The 23,106-nt window shown below is 27.4% G+C and overlaps 4 protein-coding genes across 9 annotated transcripts; 2 read left to right on the top strand and 2 right to left on the bottom strand.

The window, feature by feature from the left end:
• Nucleotides 1-744: 744 nt before the first annotated feature.
• Nucleotides 745-1,878, bottom strand: LOC126840368 (uncharacterized). Its single transcript, XM_050576047.1, has one exon. The coding sequence runs from the start codon at nucleotides 1,753-1,755 to the stop codon at nucleotides 1,000-1,002; it is 756 nt and encodes a 251-aa protein (XP_050432004.1). The 5' UTR covers nucleotides 1,756-1,878; the 3' UTR covers nucleotides 745-999.
• A 654-nt stretch (nucleotides 1,879-2,532) lies between these two features.
• Nucleotides 2,533-13,817, bottom strand: LOC126840148 (kinesin-like protein KIF18A). 4 transcript variants are annotated; one of them, XM_050575686.1, is made up of 14 exons: nucleotides 13,590-13,817; nucleotides 13,409-13,506; nucleotides 12,910-13,066; nucleotides 10,124-10,359; nucleotides 9,150-9,307; nucleotides 8,708-9,074; nucleotides 8,437-8,636; nucleotides 7,803-8,117; nucleotides 7,529-7,723; nucleotides 7,288-7,467; nucleotides 6,193-6,378; nucleotides 5,682-6,123; nucleotides 4,071-4,146; nucleotides 2,533-2,892 (listed from the first exon to the last, which is right to left on the bottom strand). In XM_050575686.1, exons 3-14 carry the CDS (start codon nucleotides 13,047-13,049, stop codon nucleotides 2,874-2,876), a joined length of 2,514 nt encoding a protein of 837 aa, XP_050431643.1. In that variant the 5' UTR covers nucleotides 13,050-13,066; nucleotides 13,409-13,506; nucleotides 13,590-13,817; the 3' UTR covers nucleotides 2,533-2,873. The 4 variants fall into 4 exon arrangements, with proteins under 4 accessions (XP_050431643.1, XP_050431644.1, XP_050431642.1 ...); XM_050575687.1 differs by having other exon boundaries at nucleotides 13,654-13,817; XM_050575685.1 differs by having other exon boundaries at nucleotides 13,409-13,817.
• LOC126840150 (arginine-hydroxylase NDUFAF5, mitochondrial) lies at nucleotides 10,912-12,216 on the top strand. Its single transcript, XM_050575689.1, has one exon. The coding sequence runs from the start codon at nucleotides 11,052-11,054 to the stop codon at nucleotides 12,069-12,071; it is 1,020 nt and encodes a 339-aa protein (XP_050431646.1). The 5' UTR covers nucleotides 10,912-11,051; the 3' UTR covers nucleotides 12,072-12,216.
• A 151-nt stretch (nucleotides 13,818-13,968) lies between the features above and the next one.
• LOC126840151 (uncharacterized) lies at nucleotides 13,969-19,973 on the top strand. Of its 3 annotated transcripts, none has more exons than XM_050575692.1 (6): nucleotides 13,969-14,231; nucleotides 15,374-15,607; nucleotides 15,770-15,931; nucleotides 16,285-16,495; nucleotides 16,571-16,766; nucleotides 16,838-19,973. In XM_050575692.1, the coding sequence occupies exons 2-6, from the start codon at nucleotides 15,428-15,430 to the stop codon at nucleotides 17,019-17,021; spliced, it is 933 nt and encodes a 310-aa protein (XP_050431649.1). In that variant the 5' UTR covers nucleotides 13,969-14,231; nucleotides 15,374-15,427; the 3' UTR covers nucleotides 17,022-19,973. The 3 variants fall into 3 exon arrangements, with proteins under 3 accessions (XP_050431649.1, XP_050431650.1, XP_050431648.1); XM_050575693.1 differs by having other exon boundaries at nucleotides 13,969-14,461; nucleotides 15,419-15,607; XM_050575691.1 differs by having other exon boundaries at nucleotides 13,970-14,461.
• Nucleotides 19,974-23,106: the final 3,133 nt, after the last annotated feature.

Here is a 23,106-nt window from a genome sequence, read left to right as displayed (position 1 = left end):
AGATTAGAGGGATTCAGAGATAGAAATAAAGCGCAGTGGAGTGAATAACTTAAGTTAAATGAGAGAAATTTGTAAAAAGCGGATTTGGCAATTGGCTGGCCGACTCAATTTTTAAAGATGAAGATTAACATGAATTTCATCTATTGATGGTAGTGAGGTGTATGTAATTTGTTACCAAGGAAACTAAAATTTGAATAAAAATATTTTGTTATTCTAAATATTTGAAAATAAAATATTCCTAAATAATTAAAAAATATTGATGTTTTATAATTTAAATATTAATTAGAAAATATTTGAAAATAAATTATGGTTTACAAATTCGAAATGCCTGCTACACAAAATCAGATAGTAAAATTGATTTTCATAAGTAGGCATAAATTATTTTTGCCTACGATACTTGAACAGTGTGCTTATAAACTATAATTATAATTTTTTAATAACAAAATTTAAAGATGGATTTAAGGAAAAATGCAAATAATTTTATTTGAGGAACAATGTAAAACTTTGTTAATCACATATCACGAAAATGCAAATTAAATGTTCATCTAGTAATCGGAGGAAATGCATTTTATTAAAAATGGTTGCTGTTATGCCTTCTATATAAACTACTAGCAATTTGTTTAAGCTGGTCGAATAACCATTCTCTAAAAGAACTCATTTTCAATATCTAGATACAGCAGTCGAAGTAGTAAGGGTATATAAAATACAATTGATTACATAGTGGATTATAGGTAGTATAACAACTTTCTTAGTATCATAAATGTATTTGCACTAAATTTAACGGGCTACAAGACAAATGCGGACACCCCAATTGTAAAAACAAAAGACTCAGAACTTATGTCTCAGTCAACTGTTGCCAACATGTTTACCAGCTCAAAATTGGAGAAAATATTTCTACACACAATTATATTAATGAAAAAAACATTCATCTAATTGGGCTTACAGTTTTTATTTTGATTAGGTAAAAATACATACAATTCAAATTTATCTAATGAACAGTTAATCAAACTTAGTTTTTTCTTCCGTGTTCGTCATTCTATCTATATCAATTGGTCTTCTGAATCTTTCTTTTAAGACAATAGATTTATATCCACCAAGCTCATAATATTCTTTGTACCAAGGCACTAAAGATATCTTACCATTTGGCAGTTTTATAGCTTTATCAGTCATAACCGTTATATTTTTCCATGGTAATATCGGGTTAATATATACACACGCATATTGAGGTTTTATATTATGTTTGTAGATTCTTACGACATACTTTGAAATAAAGCTATACGATGCTAACTTGAGTGAAAACATAGTAGTAAGTAATAGAAAAACTTCAATAGCACTGTGTGGTAGTAACAATATTTCAAAGTAAGTTTTTAAATTGATAGAACCTTCACTTATCAATAGATACAAGTATGCACCAGTGAATACTGTAGGTAATAATATTAATGCACTAATAACGATTCCGCTGAGGCATCGAGCGTAGGTTTCACCAATTCCATTGTAAATAAGTTCAAACTCGTTAGAAGATATATTGTCTTTGATAGCTCTTTTCTTGTAATTGTCGTACAATGGTTCTAAACCCACTTTTTTCATAAAATTACGATGGATAGTAAATGATTTGGATATCGGTGCGATAGGTTTAGATTGAGATTTGCTTGATGTTATTTGCTGTGATGCTCTGTAAATCGTTCTACGGTACACCTTAATTGGATCAAAAACCGGATTCAAAGTTCTAATTCGAAGACAGTATAAAATATTCATATTTCTAATTAAGTAAAACGTATTTATTAACTTAAAAAACGTAAATTACTATCATAATATATTCAAATATCTTCTATAACAAAATACATAACTGACGAATAAAATTTCATTTTTCATTTTTAAAAAGTCTTGCTTGATAATGTTATCTAATATCTTAGTACGTACTATCATTGAAGCTAACCTAAGCTACCATAATGGTAGATATGGTATATCACTTTTACAAAAATTGCGCACACTTGGTCTAGGCCTACTATTATTACTCTATGGTCTAGGCAACAAAAAGTAGATAGTTACTACAATAACGGAGATATATTTATTATTGATTAGTAATTACACAAAATTAATAAATTCTCAGTACGCTTTCGCCCAGACGAATAGTGAGTACATAAGTAATAAGTATACTGTATCCCTAAACAAGTACTTTTAAAATGTTTTCAAAAAACTTTCTTGGCACCGAGTACAATTATTTATGACAAATAAAAAAATATACTTATATTTACTTCATCAGCTGTTATGTTCCAGATTCAAAATAGTACAGATTAAAATATATAACTGCAAATATCTAACTCGCTTATTGATTTTATTAAACAATATTACAAAATTATTCTTTCTAAATTACTAGAATAATTGTAAAGATGTTACAATCGTATGATTGTAATTCATGATTATATATCGTGAAAAACCTTATAAGGCCTCTAGGTTTTAAATTCACAATCCTTAACAAATGAATAATAAAAAATAAATTGTATTTGAATAGAAAAATATAATAGGTCCACTTATTAATAACTAGTTTAATAGTATATTTTAAGTACAAAAAGTATAGTATAATAATATCAACACAGGTATTTACAACTTATAAATTACTAAAATAATGCTTTCAGCATTTTTATGGATTTATTTATTAATATTATATAATCATGTCTTCCAATAAACAAAAAAACATTAAAAAAAAATAAATAAAACATTCAATTAAAAAATTAAGATAAAAATTATAGGTAAGATATTTTGACATGTTCAATTAATAAAAGCAATGTTAAAGCACTTATGTCTAATATTAAATCTGATAATAGGATAATGTTGTCCATGTGTTAATTACACAATTTAAGTGTTAATACTTATTATAGCCAATTTCGTTGCCTGAAACATAAATAAATTACAAAAATAAATTATAATATAAAAATAAAGAAGCAATGTACATTTTGTTGTGTATTTTATTTATAAAAAATTAGCTAATCTAAAAGCTTACGAATGCCGGTTATTATTTTTAACAATTTCAATTGAAGTTATGAAACTAACTAATATTATTCGTTGTTAATTTTACAGATTATTTGTCAAAACAACACTAAAACTTTGATAAATTGTTAGTTTTCATACTTTATATAAGTTTGACGCAAAACATACAAACTAAATAAGAATAACTTTTTAAATATGGTACGGAATAATATTTTACCATTTAAATTATTAGTTATGTGAGCTAAGCATGAATAAAAATGTAAATCACATAATTATGTAAATAAAGCAAAGCAAGTTAAAACAAATCTTATCATGCTATAAATTATACACAGACATACTAATTTGTTTATCAAATGAAAAATGTTCAGAACCGGAAGTAGTTGACATGTAACATATTTAACAGGAAGAGTAATTGAGCGTTAATAAAAGAGTTTTTTAAAGTTGAACTTTAATAGTGGGCCATGCTTGCTGAGGTGAATCTGCTGACAAACTAAAACTATAAAACACCTGTCGTGTTTTGTAAATGTGCAATCGTTATGCAACGACACTTTCAAAGTTGCTTCATTATTTTTCTTAAAAAAATCTTGGGTATACTATTAAACAATTAATTTTAGTGTTGTAACTTGTATGCTATTCACCATATAAAAAAAATAAAAACATATGCTGCTATTACAAATATTTCGACCTAAAAAAAAAACAAAGTCAAAAACGGCATACCGATCTGATTTAATCACTAAAATGAATTGATTTTTTTTATAAGCAATAAAAATGTTTTAGCTTTGATATTATTCAGAAAATTTAAGATCTCAACACTCAAATAATAATGAGCACAATTAATTTTTTATATATTTTACCCCAAAAAAATTTCACTTCAATAAATGATTTACTTTTAAAATTTTGCTTGCGAAGGTTATCTACCCTGTGTCACCAACTGATTATTTACTTCAATGAATTTTAAAGTTTTATTTCATAGCAGTACAGTTATTAGGAGAGTATAATCAAAAGCTGTGTTATGTATACTACAATTAAGTTTCAGTTAACAGTATATGAAGAATGAATACTGTAATATTTTTTTTAAGTACCTCATGTTTAATGTAGGTTTTTGATTTTTAAGAATAATTGTCTTATCTGTGTCTTTTGAAGTTATCCTCGTGTTTACTGTAAAATTCAAAATATTATTACATACGTTTGCTTAATCATAATAATTCAATATTTCTTTATAAATATGTTACAAAACCGTCAGGTGAAAAGTATATGTTAAGTAGAAAAACAAGACTAATGATGATGATGATAATTATTTGACAAGTATGTTATTTTTGGACATTAAAATCACAACTTGTTTATAATCTTATGTATTACTTAATATAAAATTAAGCACTTAGAGGTAAAATAAAAAATATTTAAGACGTTAAAATTATTCAATTATGCAATTCAAAAGTTATGGTTGTTAAATAATGAATTTAAATGTGAAAGTAATAAATTATTTATAGTTAATGCTTTGAATAATCTATACTTGGAAGTTTGAAAACATCACTTTTAACTTTTTAACAGATATTTGAATAGGTAACACACTACATTTAAATAGTCAAAAATTAAATATATACATTAGTTTTAAAATCGAATTTTAGTCATAAATAAAAAACCTTAGTCGACAGAAAAATAAAATAAAATAAAATGTTTTTAAAAATATTTTATAATAATTTTTAGGCCAGAGATTTATGTATTACTGGTTAAAAATGTATTATAAAATATTTTAACATTTTAATTTTCTACTGACTGGGATTTTATTTTAATTTTGTACACTTATATACATATATTAGTATTATTAATAACTTCATAACCTGATAGCACCATAAAAAGTTCAATAACAGGAATTGTTAGCAATTTTATTATTAACTACTCGTATTGTTCTGACAAACTTTTAGATTTTGATTTTAATGAGTGGCACAATAGTATAAGACTTAGTACTAGATATTGAATTTAATTCCTACTGTGAAGAAATATTTTTTACTCACATCACACACAAGCTTTTTATTATAAATAATAAATCAAAATGTATGATGTATCTAAAAATATTTGCGGTTAAGTGTATTCATACAAAAAAAATAATATGTAGATAAAAAAAAACCCCTAATTGAACACTTCTTAAAATTGAACTCAGATTTAAATACAAATTGAAATAATAAACCAATTTTAAGTGCAGGGTGGTTCATTTAGGATAAGACACACATTTTCTTTTAAAATAATTGCTGTTTTGTAGTTTATATTTTGAGAGACACTTTAGTTTATGTTGTTTTACAATATTAGACAAATTTATATTTAACTTCTATACTTTTTTTTTTTTGGAGCTCTATTAACTTTTAAAGTTAAAATAGTATATTTAATTAACATTCAAAATAAAGAATTATTTAATAAACATTTTAAATGGTCGATAACCATAAAATTATATGAACAACATTTTTTTCTTTAAGAATAATTACAAAATTGTTATTATTTTAAGAGATATAGAGTGTCTTACCCTTAATGAATTACCCTGTACATATACATATACCCTGTAGGTATTTTTTTTATTTATAAATAACAGTTTATAAAAATCATGTATAAAAATTGTTGATTTTGGGAAAATTAAAAGTTGACTCAATACTATTATTTTTAAATAAAATAAATCAATTAACTCTAAATACTTAACCTACCTGATTTAGCAGTTAGTACATTTGTGTTAATTGTTCTGGTTTTAGTAACAGCTTTGGCGAGGGAAGGGTCTGCTAGAGTTTTGGTGGCGGCCATAATTAGTGGCATATTTTCTTGGTTAACTTTCCTGTTAGCGAGTCCTGATTTATGATTATTGAAAACCACTCTTTTTCTTTGTATAACTGGCTTAGTGATTGATTTTGTTAAACAACGAGTATCAATAGGTGGTTTATTACGGTGCGGCGTAGTCGTAGCCTGGCATTTTGTTGTTTGCGCTGAATCTTGAATTTGTTTCAATACAAATGTGTTATTCAGACTTTCTGCCTGACTCGATATTACAACTGTTTCATTAGGACTAATCTCAGGAGACGTATCCATTTTATTGTTTGTTTCAGGTTGCAATGTAATATGTTGTAACTTGTCTTCAATCGTTTGCACTGGGCTCTAATAATAAAAATAAAAACAACTAAATAGAATTTAGTCAAAATATCTTTATGCGTTTTAATTACTTACAGAAGTGTCCAGCTTTAATATTTTTGTAGGTCTCAACGAACTCTCTGGTTTCGTACAGTTCCTTAAATTGTCAATGCTAAGTTCGTTCAAACTGAAATAGGTATCTCTATTGATTTTACATTGGTTTCCTGGAGAGAAGTCCCAGCTAACTGCTTTCAAACCACCCAAAAATGATTTTGTAATATTCTAAAACAAATTGTAATTTACAATAAAATGTACTGATGCTGGGATACTAATAATATTTAAACTATTTATGTATTAGTATGAAATTTGATGACTAAATAAATAAATAAAGTATTACAACTTTTATAGCTAACATAATAGTTAAAGAGTATTATGTAATTTTATTTTAGCCTAACTTGCATAGGATATTCTTTAGTTATAGAACTACTAATAAGTAATGAAATTCCAAGCTTTTATCATTAACTCCTTCTTTCAATAGAAGTTGAAACTTTTGTATTATGCTTTTTTTTGGGTTAGTTCTAAGATTTTCTTAAAGTAGTCTAAAAGTAACACTGATGGTAGATCTAGTATGAACTTAAAACATAAACAATTTTCAAAAATCTGTAGTCAAATTTTTTTTTTTTTTTTTAGGGAAAAACTAAAAAAAAAACCCCAAAAACATTATAAAAAATACAAATACTATTCTTATACAATTTTATATTGTTATTTGTTAATATTTACTTAATGTGATTTTTGTTGATATTTTGTAATTAGAGAGATCGATTTAAATTTTCATACATAATAATAACATTTTTTTAAAAATACTGAAGTTGGTTTTTAAACAATTTTTTAGTATAATATTAATTTCCTGATCGATCAATCAAATGTTCAGTAGATTATTCACAACTTAGAAGTTTAAAAAATACCTATTTACACATTTATATTGATGAAAACTTATCTGTTATAAACAGATTCACATCAAAGTGTTTATTCAAAAGTGATTTCATTACCTTTAGTGTTAATAATTCCTAAAGACTTATGACTTTTTTTACCACACTGTGATGTTTTTTTTTTCAGATGACGAGCCCTGCCTGTTAACCCTTCTACCCCTAACGCCGAGGCCTTGGTTAAAGCTGTAAATAAAATACTTACCGCATGACTTTTCTTCATTTCTTCAGTGGCTTTATTATGAGCTTCCAATAACGTATAATACTCATTTGTTTTTTCGGCAAACATAGTGTTCAGATTTTGACTAATATGATATTTACTATCCAATATCATGCCGATTTCATTTCGATGTTCAAGAAGAACGTTACTCTCTTCATTTTTAATCTGAAAATGTATTCAATAAGTATTTAATAATAATAATAAAAACAATTATAATGTTACATACCATTGAATCAAAGCGGATTATATCAACATCCAAAAATTGTTTAACATTATCTTCTTGTAGTTTATTAATAAATAACTTTAATTCATTATCAGTAGCCAATGCTTCATCCCATAAGATATTCAATTGCGCATTTATACTGGCCATACGGCCTTCAAACTGTTGGATAGCCATATTAACACGATTTAACTCACTAGCCTAGAAAAAAAAAAAAAAAAATTTTAAGTACCTAAGTATTTTGTAAACATAATTTTACTTCATGTAAGTAAATACCAACCATATTTTCTTCTGTGTTATAGATTTTAAATAATGAAAAACGATCAAGTAAATTTTTCTTTAAATAAATTCTGAATTCTGTTTTCTTCTGCGTGGACTCTAAACGAAGAATTTCAATATGCTTTTTCAATTTTGCAGTAAAAAGTGTTTCTAAGGTGTTTCTTAAATCTTCTAAATTATCTGGAGCTACGGGTGTCTTGGATTTCATAGTTTCTTCGTATTTACGTTTGCAGTTTTGAATTTCGTTTTCCAGTTCAGTAATGATTTTCAGGTAATGTGAAGGAGGATGATTGATTGCCATAACATTCTCTTTCAGCTGCAATATTAAATAAATTAAACTAATTAATTATACCCTACCTAAAGATGGGTCTATTTAAATAATGTTTTATTTTAATTTAAACAAATTAATAGTTCATACAGTTAAAGCAAGTACATTTTCATTTAAAAAACAAAATAAGTTATTTTAAACAGTTAAATACAACTGTTTTTAAATAAAATGTTTTTTAACATTATAAATTATTTATCATTTAAAACAAATTATTTGATGCGCTAAATAAAAATAACTCATTATTTTCAAATAACTATTTGTTATTTAAATAAAAAATGCCTGTTTATAATTAAAACAAATGACATACGTTAGACTTGATTTTCATAGCACGGGAAGCGTATTTCAAAGTGTTATGAGTATCTTCGTAAGACGACAAAGCAGGAGACACACACGATATCATTAATGTTTTACAATTTCCACCGAGAGAATCTTTCAAAAGCCTTGTTAATTTTGAATCACGATAAGGTATGTGCCGCAAGCCATCAGATAAATTGTTTATGCAGTTTCCTAAAACATAATTATATTATGTTTATTATTTATTTAAAATGAAATAATTGATTTTTCTCTTTCAAACTAACCCAAGGCCAACAGTGACTTATTAATGTTAGAACCTTCTTTAAAACGCATTCCCTTATTAGATGATGCTCTTTCAGATCCCGCAAGATCGACCATAGATAATTTAGCCATTTTTACTTGATCCGTATGTTTAAATGTCATTTGTATATACACTTGAAACAATGCGTGCGATCTCGACGATTCAGCATTAGCATCAGTTGGATGTTGAGTACGGTTGTCGTTGCCTCTTCGTAGCATTTCAATTAGCTCATCGACATTGTTTACCATTTTTATTGAAATTCCAGCCACAGAGGTCGTATTGCCACACTCGCGTAAAAACAATGGTTTCTTTTCGTCTACCAATAAATCATAAACCATTTCATTGTACACCTAAAACCATTTAACATATAAAAATGTATAATATTTCAGTAAGTTATAAAAGTATAATGTAGTCAAAGTATTTACTTCGAGATAAGAAACGTAAATTTCAAACTTTTTTGATTCTTGTTGTTCGTTGACTTTTTCATACAAATCTTTCATTGTCAAATACGTTATGCCATAATTATCTTCATTGCCCAACATTGTAAATGTTTTTCCGGCACCAGTCGCTCCATAAACAAAAACTAAAATATATGTTAAGCAACATAATTATTTTATAATTTATAACAATATAATATATTTTATGAATATTGTTATTAGTGCAATTTGGTAATTTAGATGTATTTTTTATTTTTAAATTAGAAATTAAAACAAATACCTACCTATAGTGCAGTTATCATAAGTACCCATTTATTAAGATTTTAAGAACATAAATCTAATAAATAAAATGTATTTATAATTCATGCATAATAACATAATAAAAGTAATGCCGTACTATAACAATGTTACTTTTTTTTGTAATACATAACTTCATTAAATTTTGTGCTAAGTAGTAAATAAATAATGTTACGTATTGTTTAAAAAAAAAAAATTAAATATGTAAAACAATTTTTGTTCTAGTTACATTACTTACTTACTGGCTTTTACTTTACTTAAAGTGATGCCAAAGTGTACAGTGGCGCAGTGATCGTGGGTCTAGGGAAAGAAGCTGTCCCTGGGCGCATTTTAATTTAGGGGGTTGTTGTACAATTTACTATACACATTAATATTTAATATAGGGTGCAAAAACATGCCTTGATACTGGATACTTTAGGCTCTAGTTACGCCACTGTAATTTTATTACTTTTTATGGAAAAATTAGGATAAAATAAACCCAGAGCTGAGAATGAGCGACAGCGAGGCCAAGTACAAGGTCAGGCCGATATTTAAGAAAGGAAAGAGGGACCAGGCTGCGGTCCACTGGGTGCGTGAGATAAACTACTTTGTGTCGTTTTCGAGCTGGAAGGCCAAGACTAAAGCATGTTTTGTGCTAAAACAAAATATATAAGTACAATCATTACCTGAACAATTGTATCCACATAAAAGTTTGTCAAGAAGATCTTTAGTGCTTTCATTGTATATGTCTTCATTAGTGCTTTCTGGTCCAAACACTCGATGAAAATCATATTTAATCGATTTGTGTTGTTTTTTGGAAATATCTCTTGGGTTTTGTTTGACACCGTGGAAAAAAAAAGGTGTTTCATCTTGTTTGGGATCAAATATCAAAGTAGTTTCATTTCGAACTTTAATCGTTTTTCTGTTGATTACATATAATAATGAAATAATTATTAAATTTGATTACAAAATAAACGTATTAGATTTTCAAACTTAGCAGTTTGTAACGGTACTACTGATGGGAATTAAAAAAATCCAGATTTTCACAAAGAATGCTATTTAAAAAATTTACAAATACTAAAATACTGTATACAATTATAAATTACAAGTTAAATATTTTTTATGAAAATGTAAAAATACACAAAATACTAAAAAGATAAATTGCTCTTGGATTTTGTATTTATTGAAATCCGAAAGTAATTTATAATTATTGAAGGTCTTTTTTTTTTCATTTTTGTCAACATTTTAATTAGGTACACAACTTTGTATTGTATTGTTATTTTGTATTTATACGATTTTTAAGTAGCGTTTTAGTGTAAATACGGATTTTTGAATTCCCTTCACTAAACAGTACAAGTATGGAATAATGATGCATGGTAGTTTCAAGGCAAAAGATAAATGGGACAAATAATTTGGCTACACTGTTTGTTATCAACTCAATTTGTTAACAGCAATAATCGTTAGTTAATTTGATTTTGCAACTGGTAACAGAAATATTCAAATACTTCATGAATTAAATTACACTTGAACAATATTCTTTTTAACAAAAGTGTCTAAATAAAGTTCTATTATTACATTAGGTATGTACATTTTAGGCTAGTTTTTCTTTGTAATATGAATATCTTTAAGAAAGGGGTTTTGTTTAACAATACAAAATTTATAAGAAGAATAACTGCAATAAATAATGATAAAGAAACACCTTCTATGACTGTGTTTGATAGAAAAGCAAAAGTTCTTCAAAAGCAACGGTCAGCATTGGCAGAAGATAGCTCAGTATACGAATACCTAAAAGACGAGGTCGGATATCGTTTGTCCGATCGCTTATTTGACATTAAACGTCAATTTAATCTCGTGGTTGACTTAGGATGTGGATATGGGCATGTCTCTAAACATATATCCATTGATAATGTAAAAGAATTAATAATGTGCGACGTGTGTGAAGAAATACTCGATAAAGCTCAAAATCCAGAACCAGACGTCAAAGTAAGCAAAATAATTGTAGACGACGAAAGATTACCTTTTGAAGATAACAGTATTGATTTATTAATAAGTTGTTTATCACTTCATTGGGTTAACAATTTACCATCTACGTTTCATCAAATAAAAAAATGTTTAAAGAATGACGGAGTGTTTTTAGGAGCTATGTTTGCTGGAGACACCTTGTTTGAATTGAGATCGTCATTACATTTAGCAGGTGTCGAAAGAGATGGCGGTGTAGCCCCGAGAATATCACCTTTCGTACGACTTCAAGATGTCGGATCGCTCATGCAGAGTGCTGGGTTTTCCATGTTAACCCTAGATACCGACGAGATAGTAATACGATATCCGTCCATGTTCGAGCTGATATGGGATTTAAAAGGCATGGGTGAAAACAATGCCGTTTTACAACGACCTTTGAGGCTTAACAAAGACACTATGTTTGCGGCTGCATCGCTATATGATAAACTGTATGGAGCCAAAGAAGATAGTGATTTGAAAGGAATACCAGCTACATTTCAGATTATGTACATGATAGGGTGGAAACCAGATCCTTCTCAACCAAAACCATTAGCCAGAGGTTCTGGGCAAATATCAATCAAAGACATCGGACAGCTCGATAAAATTGTTAAACAGTTAGGAAAATTTGAAACTTAATTTGTTATAAGAAAATAATTTTGTCAACATTGAACTGTTATGTAGAGCTAGTGTAACTTAATAAAACATATACTAATTGTCTAATTGTGTTTGCGTTGTTATTCTAATTCAACATTTATCCAATAAACTAATATTTATTTTAAAGTTTTAATTAGTAATTTATAAGATAAACAATAAGAGATCATTCAAAAAACAATGTTTGATAAATATTAAATACCAAACAATTAAAATACATTGTAAATTGTTATTTTACAGTTGTAGCATGCTTACACGTTGATAAATGTGTACTATATCTGATTTAAATAAAATAATAAAATAACTTAAAGTATGAAATGAAATTTATTATCCCAAGCTAGACATTGACTTAAGACAAAATAAATACCAAATTTAAAGAACTAAGTATATATAATACTAAATACAAAGTGGAAAATTTTTGTAACAAAATCAACAATATGAATGTATTAAAACTTTCATAGATAGAACTATTATCTAGATTATTTTAGGATCTACCCTTTGTCATTTTTTAGTTGACATTTCGAACCCATTGTAGGTTTCGTTCTCAGAGTCATTATACCACTGTCACAACTATACTGAGAGAATGGCTTGTTTCCTACCGGTATTTAATTATTTTTTATAGAAGTACCACAAAGGAAAAGTTTTAATTGAGGTTATTTGGGCGTCCAACGGCAAACCATGATTAAAATGATTGGTAAAATTGGGCATAAGTGATTTATTTAATTAAAATAAATGTTACACTTTTCTGCTGGTCCTTGTATTTATAAATATATAAATACTCTATTATATTGTACAGCATAAAATAATGTATAAAATATCTTACGGTTTAGGTGTACCGTCCTCTTCGTGTAATGGTTTAATACGGACAAACACCCTCATTTGTTCTTCTTGAACAACTACTCGACCGCGGCTAGAAGGCGCGATTTTTTTCAAATTTTCCAAACTCCTTCTGTTGAGCACCATCGTGTTATAATTGAGTGCTGAAATTTATATTGTATGTAAAATAAATAAAAAATTAACTCTTTTTTAAATTGTGGTAGATAACATCCTTAAATGAACAGATCTGTATCTCGTACTATAATAAATTCATTAATTTAGTAAATCACAAATTATTTGATTTTGTATTTTTAATCATTGTTAGCAAAATATAACAGCTTAATCAGTGACAAACGTAAACAGGGAATTACCGATTGTTCAGTTCGAAAATAACCAAAAAGATTTAACTCAGATTTCATTTCCTACGCAAATTCATACAACATCGAAATTTTTCATTTTACGTTGATAGGCTAGATATAAAAACCAATACAAAAGCTAGTACTTACTTCGAGTATTTTGTTATTATTAAAATAACAGCCGTATATCCAATAATAAACGGTATTTTTATTACATCTATAGTATCACCATATTTGTAACCATTAAACTGTAGATAACAAAATCAACTACTTTATTTTTGTCGAACTATAGTTTACTTGTTTGTTATTAAGAAAATCATGGTTGTATTACACTTCTTAAAACAAAATACACGGTTGATGGTATAGGTATTATATCAGTATCAATAATGAATTACCGAAGGAACTTGCAAGTCTAATAATTTGGATCACTGCTCACTGGCATATTATAACTTAACAAGTTAATCACTACACAGTTCCATATAGAAGTATACACTTTACACTACCGACTACACTAATTGAGTGTTGAGTATTGTCCGTCAGAAAAATACGTTATAAAATGGAAATTCAAAACCAAAGGTGTACCGTGTATCATAACACTGGGATGTCGTAAATCTGATAACAGACGTGCCAACAGACTATTTTACAGTATGACCAACCGAAAAGACAAATGTTAATGACCAATGTGTTCCCCTGAATTGATACCGCGTCTGTACGACGCCGACCGTTGGGCGGCGTTGGGGTCGAGAATTATCGGGCGCCAGAGCCGAGATTTGCCCTCACTGATCAACCTACTTCTCGGTCCCTTCTACTGGTAACTGGTAAGCGCTAAGAGGACTAAGGAGTGAGTGGTGGCTGGTGACCCGAGGGGTCGGGAGTGCCAGGAGGCGATGGGACGGATGGCGAGCTCGGGAGTTGAAACATCTGTGATCCGTCTCGAGCAGGTCAGGCTCGTGGCTCCGAGCCCTGCCAGTAGGTTTGTGAAAATATCGCAGATCAAAAATCATTATTTATTTTATTTACGTTATTATTATTTTACTTTGTTAGTTATAAAATAAATTGGTTATCTTTAAAATTATACTCAGCTATTATTATAATATTGTACATAAATTTACCATAATAAATCCGACATTATAAAAATCTAAATAAATGTGTATGCAGCTCATCAACAATTACTTCTTGTAACTAAATAATTTCCTATCAATCGTAAGTATAATTAAGTACTGAATTGTACACCGAATTACAAGTATCATATTTAAGTCGAGAGTAGTTACGAATTTGCTACATAAAAAAATAGGTATATAAGATTATTACCATTTATAAACACTCAAAGTTTAACATTGCAAGTAATTAAAAAATACAATGCAAATTATGTATTTGTTGGAACGAGTAAACAAGTTATTACATTTTTTTTTAATGAACTTTAAATGTATTTTTTTTATGTTATAAATTTGTGGTAAATATATTTAAACGTTTAATTACAGATTATATAAATCAAATATTTTTCATATAATTGTGGTTTAACAATAAGAATTGTCTTCAATTACAATATCCAACAATCTATTCAATATACTTTTTTAAGTTTTGTGCTTAAGGGGCCTCTACATAAGTGTACTTTTGGTCGAAAACAACTTATTCTACTTCAAACGTATTGTTCCTAAGAATACTCAAATTTAAGTCTTGAAAAAAACATTTGAATTCTTCATAACATTTTCAAGGCATTGAATATGGCACAAATATAAAATTATTTTTTGTTAATTAATTATTTCCATTTAAAGAAGTTAAAAATTGCAGTTTTTTATATTGAATTAATTATTAATTAACTAAAAAATAACTATAAAATTGCGCCACAGTCGATGCCTTGAAAATGTTATGAAGAATTCAAATGTTTTTCCAAAACTTAAATCAAAGTATTCTTAGAAACATATTATGTTTTTGTACAAAAATAGTTCCTATATGCGTTATAAATGTTAAAAAAAAAGTTATATCAAAATTTTAGCTTAATGTCAAGTTTAAGCAAAAAATTGCTTCTACAATGTGTCATAATAAATGCTAGTATAGAGGCCTCTTAATACTAATTAATATTTATTTTGTTGACCAGTTGTATCGTTTTTACAGATTTGTATCAATATGCAGCATGTATGTAGTGTTGATTGCTTGTAGGTATACAGTATGAAAATGATCGCTCCAGTTCTGGATAAATATAATTTGGGCATTAGTGCCATTTTAATTGTAATCATGCAGCTAATGTTCTTCATAATAGCTGTCACGTTACAATATGATAAAGTTGCAGATTTTGCTGGCGGCATAAGCTTCATTTTAGTTGCTATACTAACTTACGGTTTAGCTCAGGTGATTAAATGTGTAATACAATAATATATTTTAATTATTATCATTGATACATACAGTACCTATAAATTATATTTTTAAATAGATACAGAGACATTAAATATAGATATCCATATGATGTATTCCATCAGTTATTTTAATAAAATACCTATTTATTTTACTTAGACACATGATAATCGCCAATTTATGGTTACCCTGTTTGTAATAATTTGGGGTGTCCGTTTGAGTACATATTTGTTCTATCGGGTATTAAAAATTGGAAGGGATGCAACATTTCCAGACAGACGAAGTAATATGATTCGCTTTGCCGTTTTCTGGAGTTTTCAAGTGAGTCCACTTATAAAAAATTAATTAAAAGAGAAAAAAAAGGAATTGTCAGTACAATTGGATGGTTTTTTGAGAGTAACATGATAAATCAATTGATATGATTTTTCAGGAGACAATAAAAAATAAATAATTTGTGCTATGAGGTAATGTGCTGCATGAATTGTACATGTTAATAAAAGATAATAAAAACACATGGAGAAATTACAATGCCACCATTAAACGCGGTGCGAAATTTCCTTCAAAATTGATGTGAAAACTATAAGTTGTTAAAATCTGATTTATCATGTTTCTCACAAAAACCGTCCAATTAATGAATTCTTTATCTAATTTATTTGTGTTTGTTTGAACTAAAGGCAATCTGGGTACTCATTGTTAGTTTGCCGATAATCGTTATTAATGCACCTCATAACTCAATCAAAGCCGGAGCTCCTAAAACTATGACTACTTTGGATACTTTTGGATGTTGTGTTTTCATTTTTGGCTTTATAATAGAAACTTTTGCCGATCTACAGAAATATGCTTTTAGAAGTGAAGAATCCAATAAGGGAAAATGGTGCGATGACGGTAAGCATCAGTACTTAATATAGTTACTAGTTAGTATAATAGTTGAGATGTTTATTTGTTTAATTTTTATTACAGGACTATGGAGCATGTCGCGACATCCAAATTATTTTGGAGAAATCGTCTTATGGTGGGGTATTTTTATTGTATCGTTAAATGTTATTAAAGGACCTGAGTTTTTTGTAATTTTATCACCAATCTTTACAACGTTCATCATCTTATTTCTTTCTGGTATTCCACATTTGGAACGTGTCTCGGATCATCGATTTAGAAAGTTAGTAAAAACCATGCTGAAATGTTTACTGTAGTTTATTACTAGTTTAATAAATACATTTAAATTTTCAGCAATACTCAATATCAGCTTTACAAACGTTCTACATCGCCGCTAATACCTATTCCGCCGTCATTTTATATGGGAGTTCCCGGATTTATAAAAATGTTATGTTGCTGTGAGCTTCCGTTATATAACTGGATGCGAGCTCATCCTTCTGACCCGCCAGAAGCAGCGCCTGCACCGAAAACTTCCTAGCAAAAAAAGGGAGCGGCTGTGACCATGGTACAAATGACAGACCGCTCCCAAGAATCGCCAGTATACTCAACGGCTACGACTTATGTTTAAACTCTAAAAGGCAATAATGAGGTGAATTCATTTTAGTATTGTTAATTTATTTTCATTATTTCTTGGATAGTTTTGAAAAATAACTACATAATTAATTAAAACAACTGCCGTTCTTTTAACTTTATTGAAGAGTAGGTATGTTGTTATTATTAATTATTATCATTTAATAATTAACTTTATATTTTATATGACAACATTTGTGTTAAAACAATTAAGTAAATAGTCATTCATTTTAGAATATTAGAAATTAATTTTGTCTAACAAATCCTCTTAGTTGAAACCACATAATAATATCATTACTTGGTAAGTGGCGTAGTAAATATTTTTAAATTTTTATTCTATTTATATATCAGTCACTAAATGTCAATTCTTTTTAGAAGACTCTTTTGTAGTATACTTCAAACTAAAATTGTATTCATTAGTGACTAAGAATTATGTCTTAGGAGCTTGCGATTGTTTTTTATCTAATCAATTGTGGTTTTATGTATTAAATGGACAAAATTGGTTGATCCAAAATCGATCAATAAATTATTAATTAATGGGCTAATCATTTTTTGAATAACACATTAATTTGTAATAAAAATATGATTGATTCTAGATTATTTAAAATAACTAAAATTTAATTATTCGAAATATTAATTAATTTATTGTTAACTTATCAGTTTGTATCATGTAAAAACTAGGAAATCGACAATCGTAATGTTATTGAAAATTGATTATACTACAGTTAATGTAGGTTAATCAATTTTTCTGAACTCGAGAAATTAATTGATTCATTTTTGTGAAATTCAATTAAATAAAAAAAATCGCACAGCCTTTTATTATTTTACACATTTAGTATAGACTGAATTAGTAGTATTTAGGAAATAAAGTCATGTACACTTATTTAACCAATTAACATAGTTTACGCAATTTGTAATTCATATTGTGCTTAATCGGTTTAAACTGCCCAAGTAAATTTAGTACATGTGTACATAGGTGACTGGTGGTATAAACAGAATTAACTTAATCTGAATTAACAAACATTTTTTTCTATGTTATATCACATTAATATTATTTCTCTTGTTATTATTATAATATGTTAAATTTTTATACATAGATGCAACTTTTATGATACTTTGTAGGTTGCTGCGAATTTCGGCCGCACAATTATTGTTATTAATTTAAGATAAAATAATTAAGTACCCTTTTTATTACATGGTCCACACTATAAATCAATGCACTTAATAGTTGTATACACTTTTTTTTAAAATTAATACACATACCAAGTTACGTGTTCTCTAGGGTAGTCCTTAAATGAGACGTTGCGTTGAATGGCCATCATTCGGCTCTAAATGTTGAAAAAATATTACCCTAATTTTTCAGATTTTTATTTTATCCCCCAAGTCTCACTGTTTGCACACCAAGTTTTTATTCATAATAGAAAAATATACAAATATGCTTAAGTTTTTAATTGAGTATATTACTAAAATAATTCTTAGTAAAGCCATTAGCATTTTTGTCAAATATTTAAAGAAGTCGTACAAAGATCTAATATTAAATATGGGAGAAGTATATATTTATGTACTTGTAATATTGTTTTATAAATATATATAATGAGTTCTATATGTCACAGTTTCACATCATATTTTACTGATAACAAGTTTAATTTGGAACTAGTGTAAAATTATATAATTTTTAAATAATTATTTTTTATTGACGATCAAACTCTTCCCGTTGATGCAATAAAAAACTGAAAAGAATAAGGGAAATATTTTTTTTTAATATTTGGAGCCGGTTGATAAGTATCCAACGTAGAATTTTACAAAAAAACCATTATAAGGATCACCCTAGTGTACTCAAATATCAAATGAGTAATAAGTCTACAATAACCTAGTAATTATTATTATCATTAATTGTAATTATTAATTTATTTTTTAAAATGATAGCTCAAATTGAATCAAATCTAGTCGCAACACATAATTTAGGGGTTAAAATTTGTCAAACGTTTATTTGTGATATTAGAATTATATCTTGATCTGTGATTACTTAGATATACTTATAGGAGTATAGTTTAGATATTTAAAAAGTTTCTGTTATTATTATTATTATTATTATTACTACTATTGATTTATTGTTACAAAATGTGTGTTATAAGTGGTGTAGTCATAAGACGACTCAACGACTACTGTATGTAGTGTTGGCTGCATAATTTATTTTTATCACTATAGTCTTGAGTTGGTGTTAAATTATTGTAACATTTTAGCCATTAGGGTTCTCATTTTTTTACCTCTTGAATATTTATACAAATTTTTATATGGATATAGTTAATTATTGTGTATGTTGAATGGAAGCTATAAAAACATGTGAATAATGGTTTTGGTTGATTGCAATACAGGGACCACATGTATTGATGAAAGTTGTTCAATTTAAAGTTCAGTTTCACTCATAATTTATTTTAAAACATTTTCTTGACTTTGTAATTTACTCTTTTTCTTCTAATATTTTTAACCCTTTTTTTACCAATATTGTTGCACCTTCTAAGATTACATTTTCTTACTACTACCACAATCTATATTTTTATTCAAAGTAAAGTTAAGGTACATGATTATTTATAGTTTCACATATAATAGTACGTAAAATTAAATTTAAAAAAACCGGGAAAACTGTGATTTAGCTTTCCTAAACACATTAAAAAAAAAAAAAAAATACCACTTTTTTTCTTTCATTGTAAAAATTGATTAAGAATCTAAATTAACTTTATGCGTACATGATGATTATGAAAACAAACAGATTAGTAAAAAATATACATATTACAGATTACTTTATAATAATATGTGTAATAGGTAAATAAGATCATTCGACAATTGTTAAATTTTATATTTACTAACAAGGAACCATATCGTAGAAGTAATGTTGAATTTAATGTAAGAATATAAAAAGAATTATTATAATTATTATTATAGCAAAAATATTGTCATTTAACAAATATATTTAGAATATTTTCGCACTTAAAATCAATTGTGGGCATTTTTATTTTCTCATGCAATTTGTATTATAAATGTTATTCAGTATTCGTATAAATAAACTATATAATTATTGCCTGTGCACAATTGCAACATCATTGTTTATTGTGATAACAGCAGCAAGGTGTGTTAAAAAGTGTGAAAAGTATATTAATTATCAGATACGAGGTGTAGTAAAATTAGCAGCTCTCCGGCATGCGGGACGTCGGAGTTCCAATTCCATCGGAGCTATATATCAAGTTATATTTTTACAGTATATAAAATGGAATAACAAGCATGCAAGTGTTTAAATTATAATAAACAAAACATTTACTCGCATGAATTTGTGACAATTAAGTTCATGATATAACAATGCATAATATATTGTCTAGACAGCGAAAAAACCATCAGTAGGTAATAGGTATTAACCGAGTTAATTATACAAATTAGTCAACTAAGTTGTTAAATTAAATCACCGTGAATATTATTTTAACTAAATCTATTGTAGTCCTAAGTGAGTAATAAAACTCCTCTTTAAATGGTCTAATGTCCTTCGATTAAAGAAATTAAATTCAGAAGTTCCATTGATGTGTACAAATCTACACTCTATTTATTTTTTCCTCGATAGATCTAAGTATACAGTCAGAATCAGGAGCGGATCTAGAAATGAAAAAAGGGAGAGGCTAGAAAAAAAAATCACTTTAAATACTTAAAAAGTATAGTCATAGAGTTAAAATTTACATAGTAAAAAAATACATATTCTAATATATTATAAAAAAATAAACATAAAATACACTTGAAATGTATGCATTTAAAGTGTATAAAGGAGGCCAGGAGGGACTTCGTTACTTTATCCCCACAGCCCCCTTTCCCTTATATCCTCCTCTGATCAGAATTAGGCATTATTCGATTGAATAATTAAAAGTGTTTGAAAATAATATATTCCTAAAATTTTTAGAATAATCATACATTTCCTCCATTTATGGGACAAACATTAGATCATGGAGATTTATGGCGTATATTAATTTCTTATTTTATAAGAAATTATAACGGTTATTATTATACATAACCGGCGTTACACCTATACATTTTTTATAAAAAAACATTGCCATGCAGTGGTGTACAGCGGTTATTATGCCTGCTGTAGTTATCTGATAAAACAAATTAATTGCTGTATTAATAAATATAGATTTTAATTTTAGCTTAAACTAATATATTTAATTGACGATACTGAACACATAATAATTGATAAATAGATCATTTTTAAAACAATACCTTTTCACGAGCTAATTAAAAGGGTACACTCGAACTGCGACCAATTTTTATTATCTAAAAAAAGGTGTATACATTTAAGAAAGTCATCAATTTAGGACAAGGTGCTATGTATATAGTTATTATAATCTATGGTGTTATAAACCACACCATCTAAAAGGAATTTGAGGTGAGATATCATCCGACAATAACTATGCTGTAGAAGTATTAACACTGTTAAAATTATTTTAGATTAAAACTAAATAAAAGTCTATAGTGAAAAGAATAGCAAGTAGGTCAACAATTCTTTTTATTGTATATGTCAATTTAGGATTTCAATTTTGCAACAGTCGCTAGAAAGAGCCATAAGCAAAGTGCTGTGAAATTTATTTATGATAATTAAACAAAATGTAAATTATAAAAAAAAATTATGGATATTATTATGATAATGATAATCAAGGGAATTGCAAAAACAAGGTTAAGGTAATACGTTTAAGGTTGCTTGAGGCGTAAATCAACTCCAAATAATTATATGGAATCATATAATATTTGTACGTACACAAGGAGCCCCTCCCTATTGTACTTTTTATATGTAATAAACAGTTTACGATACCAAGATAATTTATACAGGTATAGCTCTAGTCCTGTCTATACGACGATCTAATATATGTACATATTATAGAAGCATAGCATGAAGGTCAACCAGCACCAGTACCGAGTATACCAGTTATTTTTCTTTATGTAGTTTTAATTGGTATACTATATTTTAGAGAGCAATTCTAGTTTTACACTTAAAGGGTGGTGGTGCTATATGGGATTTATGTACAGTTTTTTAAATCACTATAAAATTACTTTATTAATTATTAAAAATTATGTTAATATAATATCTTTTATTAACAATTAATTTTAGCTTAGTAGATTCCGAGTTAAAAATATTTAAACATCACTAAAATTCAATTAGAACTTTTAAAAAAGCCAATCAGTGGGAACATTCCATATTGGGGTCAAAAAGTTTACAATAATTGTATTATAACTATAAGCCTTAAAATCGCTATGTGTCATATCATTCTCGAAGCAAAAAAAATAAAACATTATTCAGTATAACGATTTTTTTTACGTCTATGGTATATAGAGTTTTCGAAATAAATAAATATATAACGTTATTCCTAATTTTCGTACATGAAAATTATTTTAAACTGAACAAATAAATAACGTTAAACGGAACTCTGTTAAAGTACTTTCAAAAAGACAATTTTGTAAATCAATAATGTATCTTTATTAGGTAGGTACAACTGTCGTTTAGCGGTTCAGAATAGCTCAACTGTATACTCTTTTAATAACTCAATGTTATAGGTATCTAATTGATAGCTTCTGTAAATTAATTGTGTATGCTACGTTATTATGCTTGTGTAATATTTTCTTTTTCAAATTCATATTTTTATAAGTGTAGTTGGGCGGAGTTCTTTTTGTATTATTATTTATTACACAACATACATAATATATTACGGTAATTATAGTATAATGTCATAATTTGGAGCAGAACACCAAGATTCCTAAGGGCTAAATTTTCTGTGTTTAGGTGTTTTTAAGTTATGGTTTTCGAATAAAGTTAACCATAGATTTTGATTGTATAAAAAAACAATTCTCTACAATTTTCTGACTATTTTTGTTAAAACTTATTTGAACATTTATCATTTTGATTCGCGATGACCAGAATTGATTTTTAGAAGTATCTACCAATCCATAATGGTATTCGTCTC

This window comes from Adelges cooleyi, unplaced genomic scaffold (genome assembly GCF_023614345.1).
Source record: "Adelges cooleyi isolate 19-005CV unplaced genomic scaffold, UGA_ACOO_1.1 ACOO_flye_CR_arks_rails_tigmint_CR_PRNA_376, whole genome shotgun sequence".
Taxonomy (NCBI): domain Eukaryota; kingdom Metazoa; phylum Arthropoda; class Insecta; order Hemiptera; family Adelgidae; genus Adelges; species Adelges cooleyi.
The sequence above is the reverse complement of the archived record's forward strand: the minus strand, read 5'-3'. Positions and strand labels throughout refer to the sequence as shown.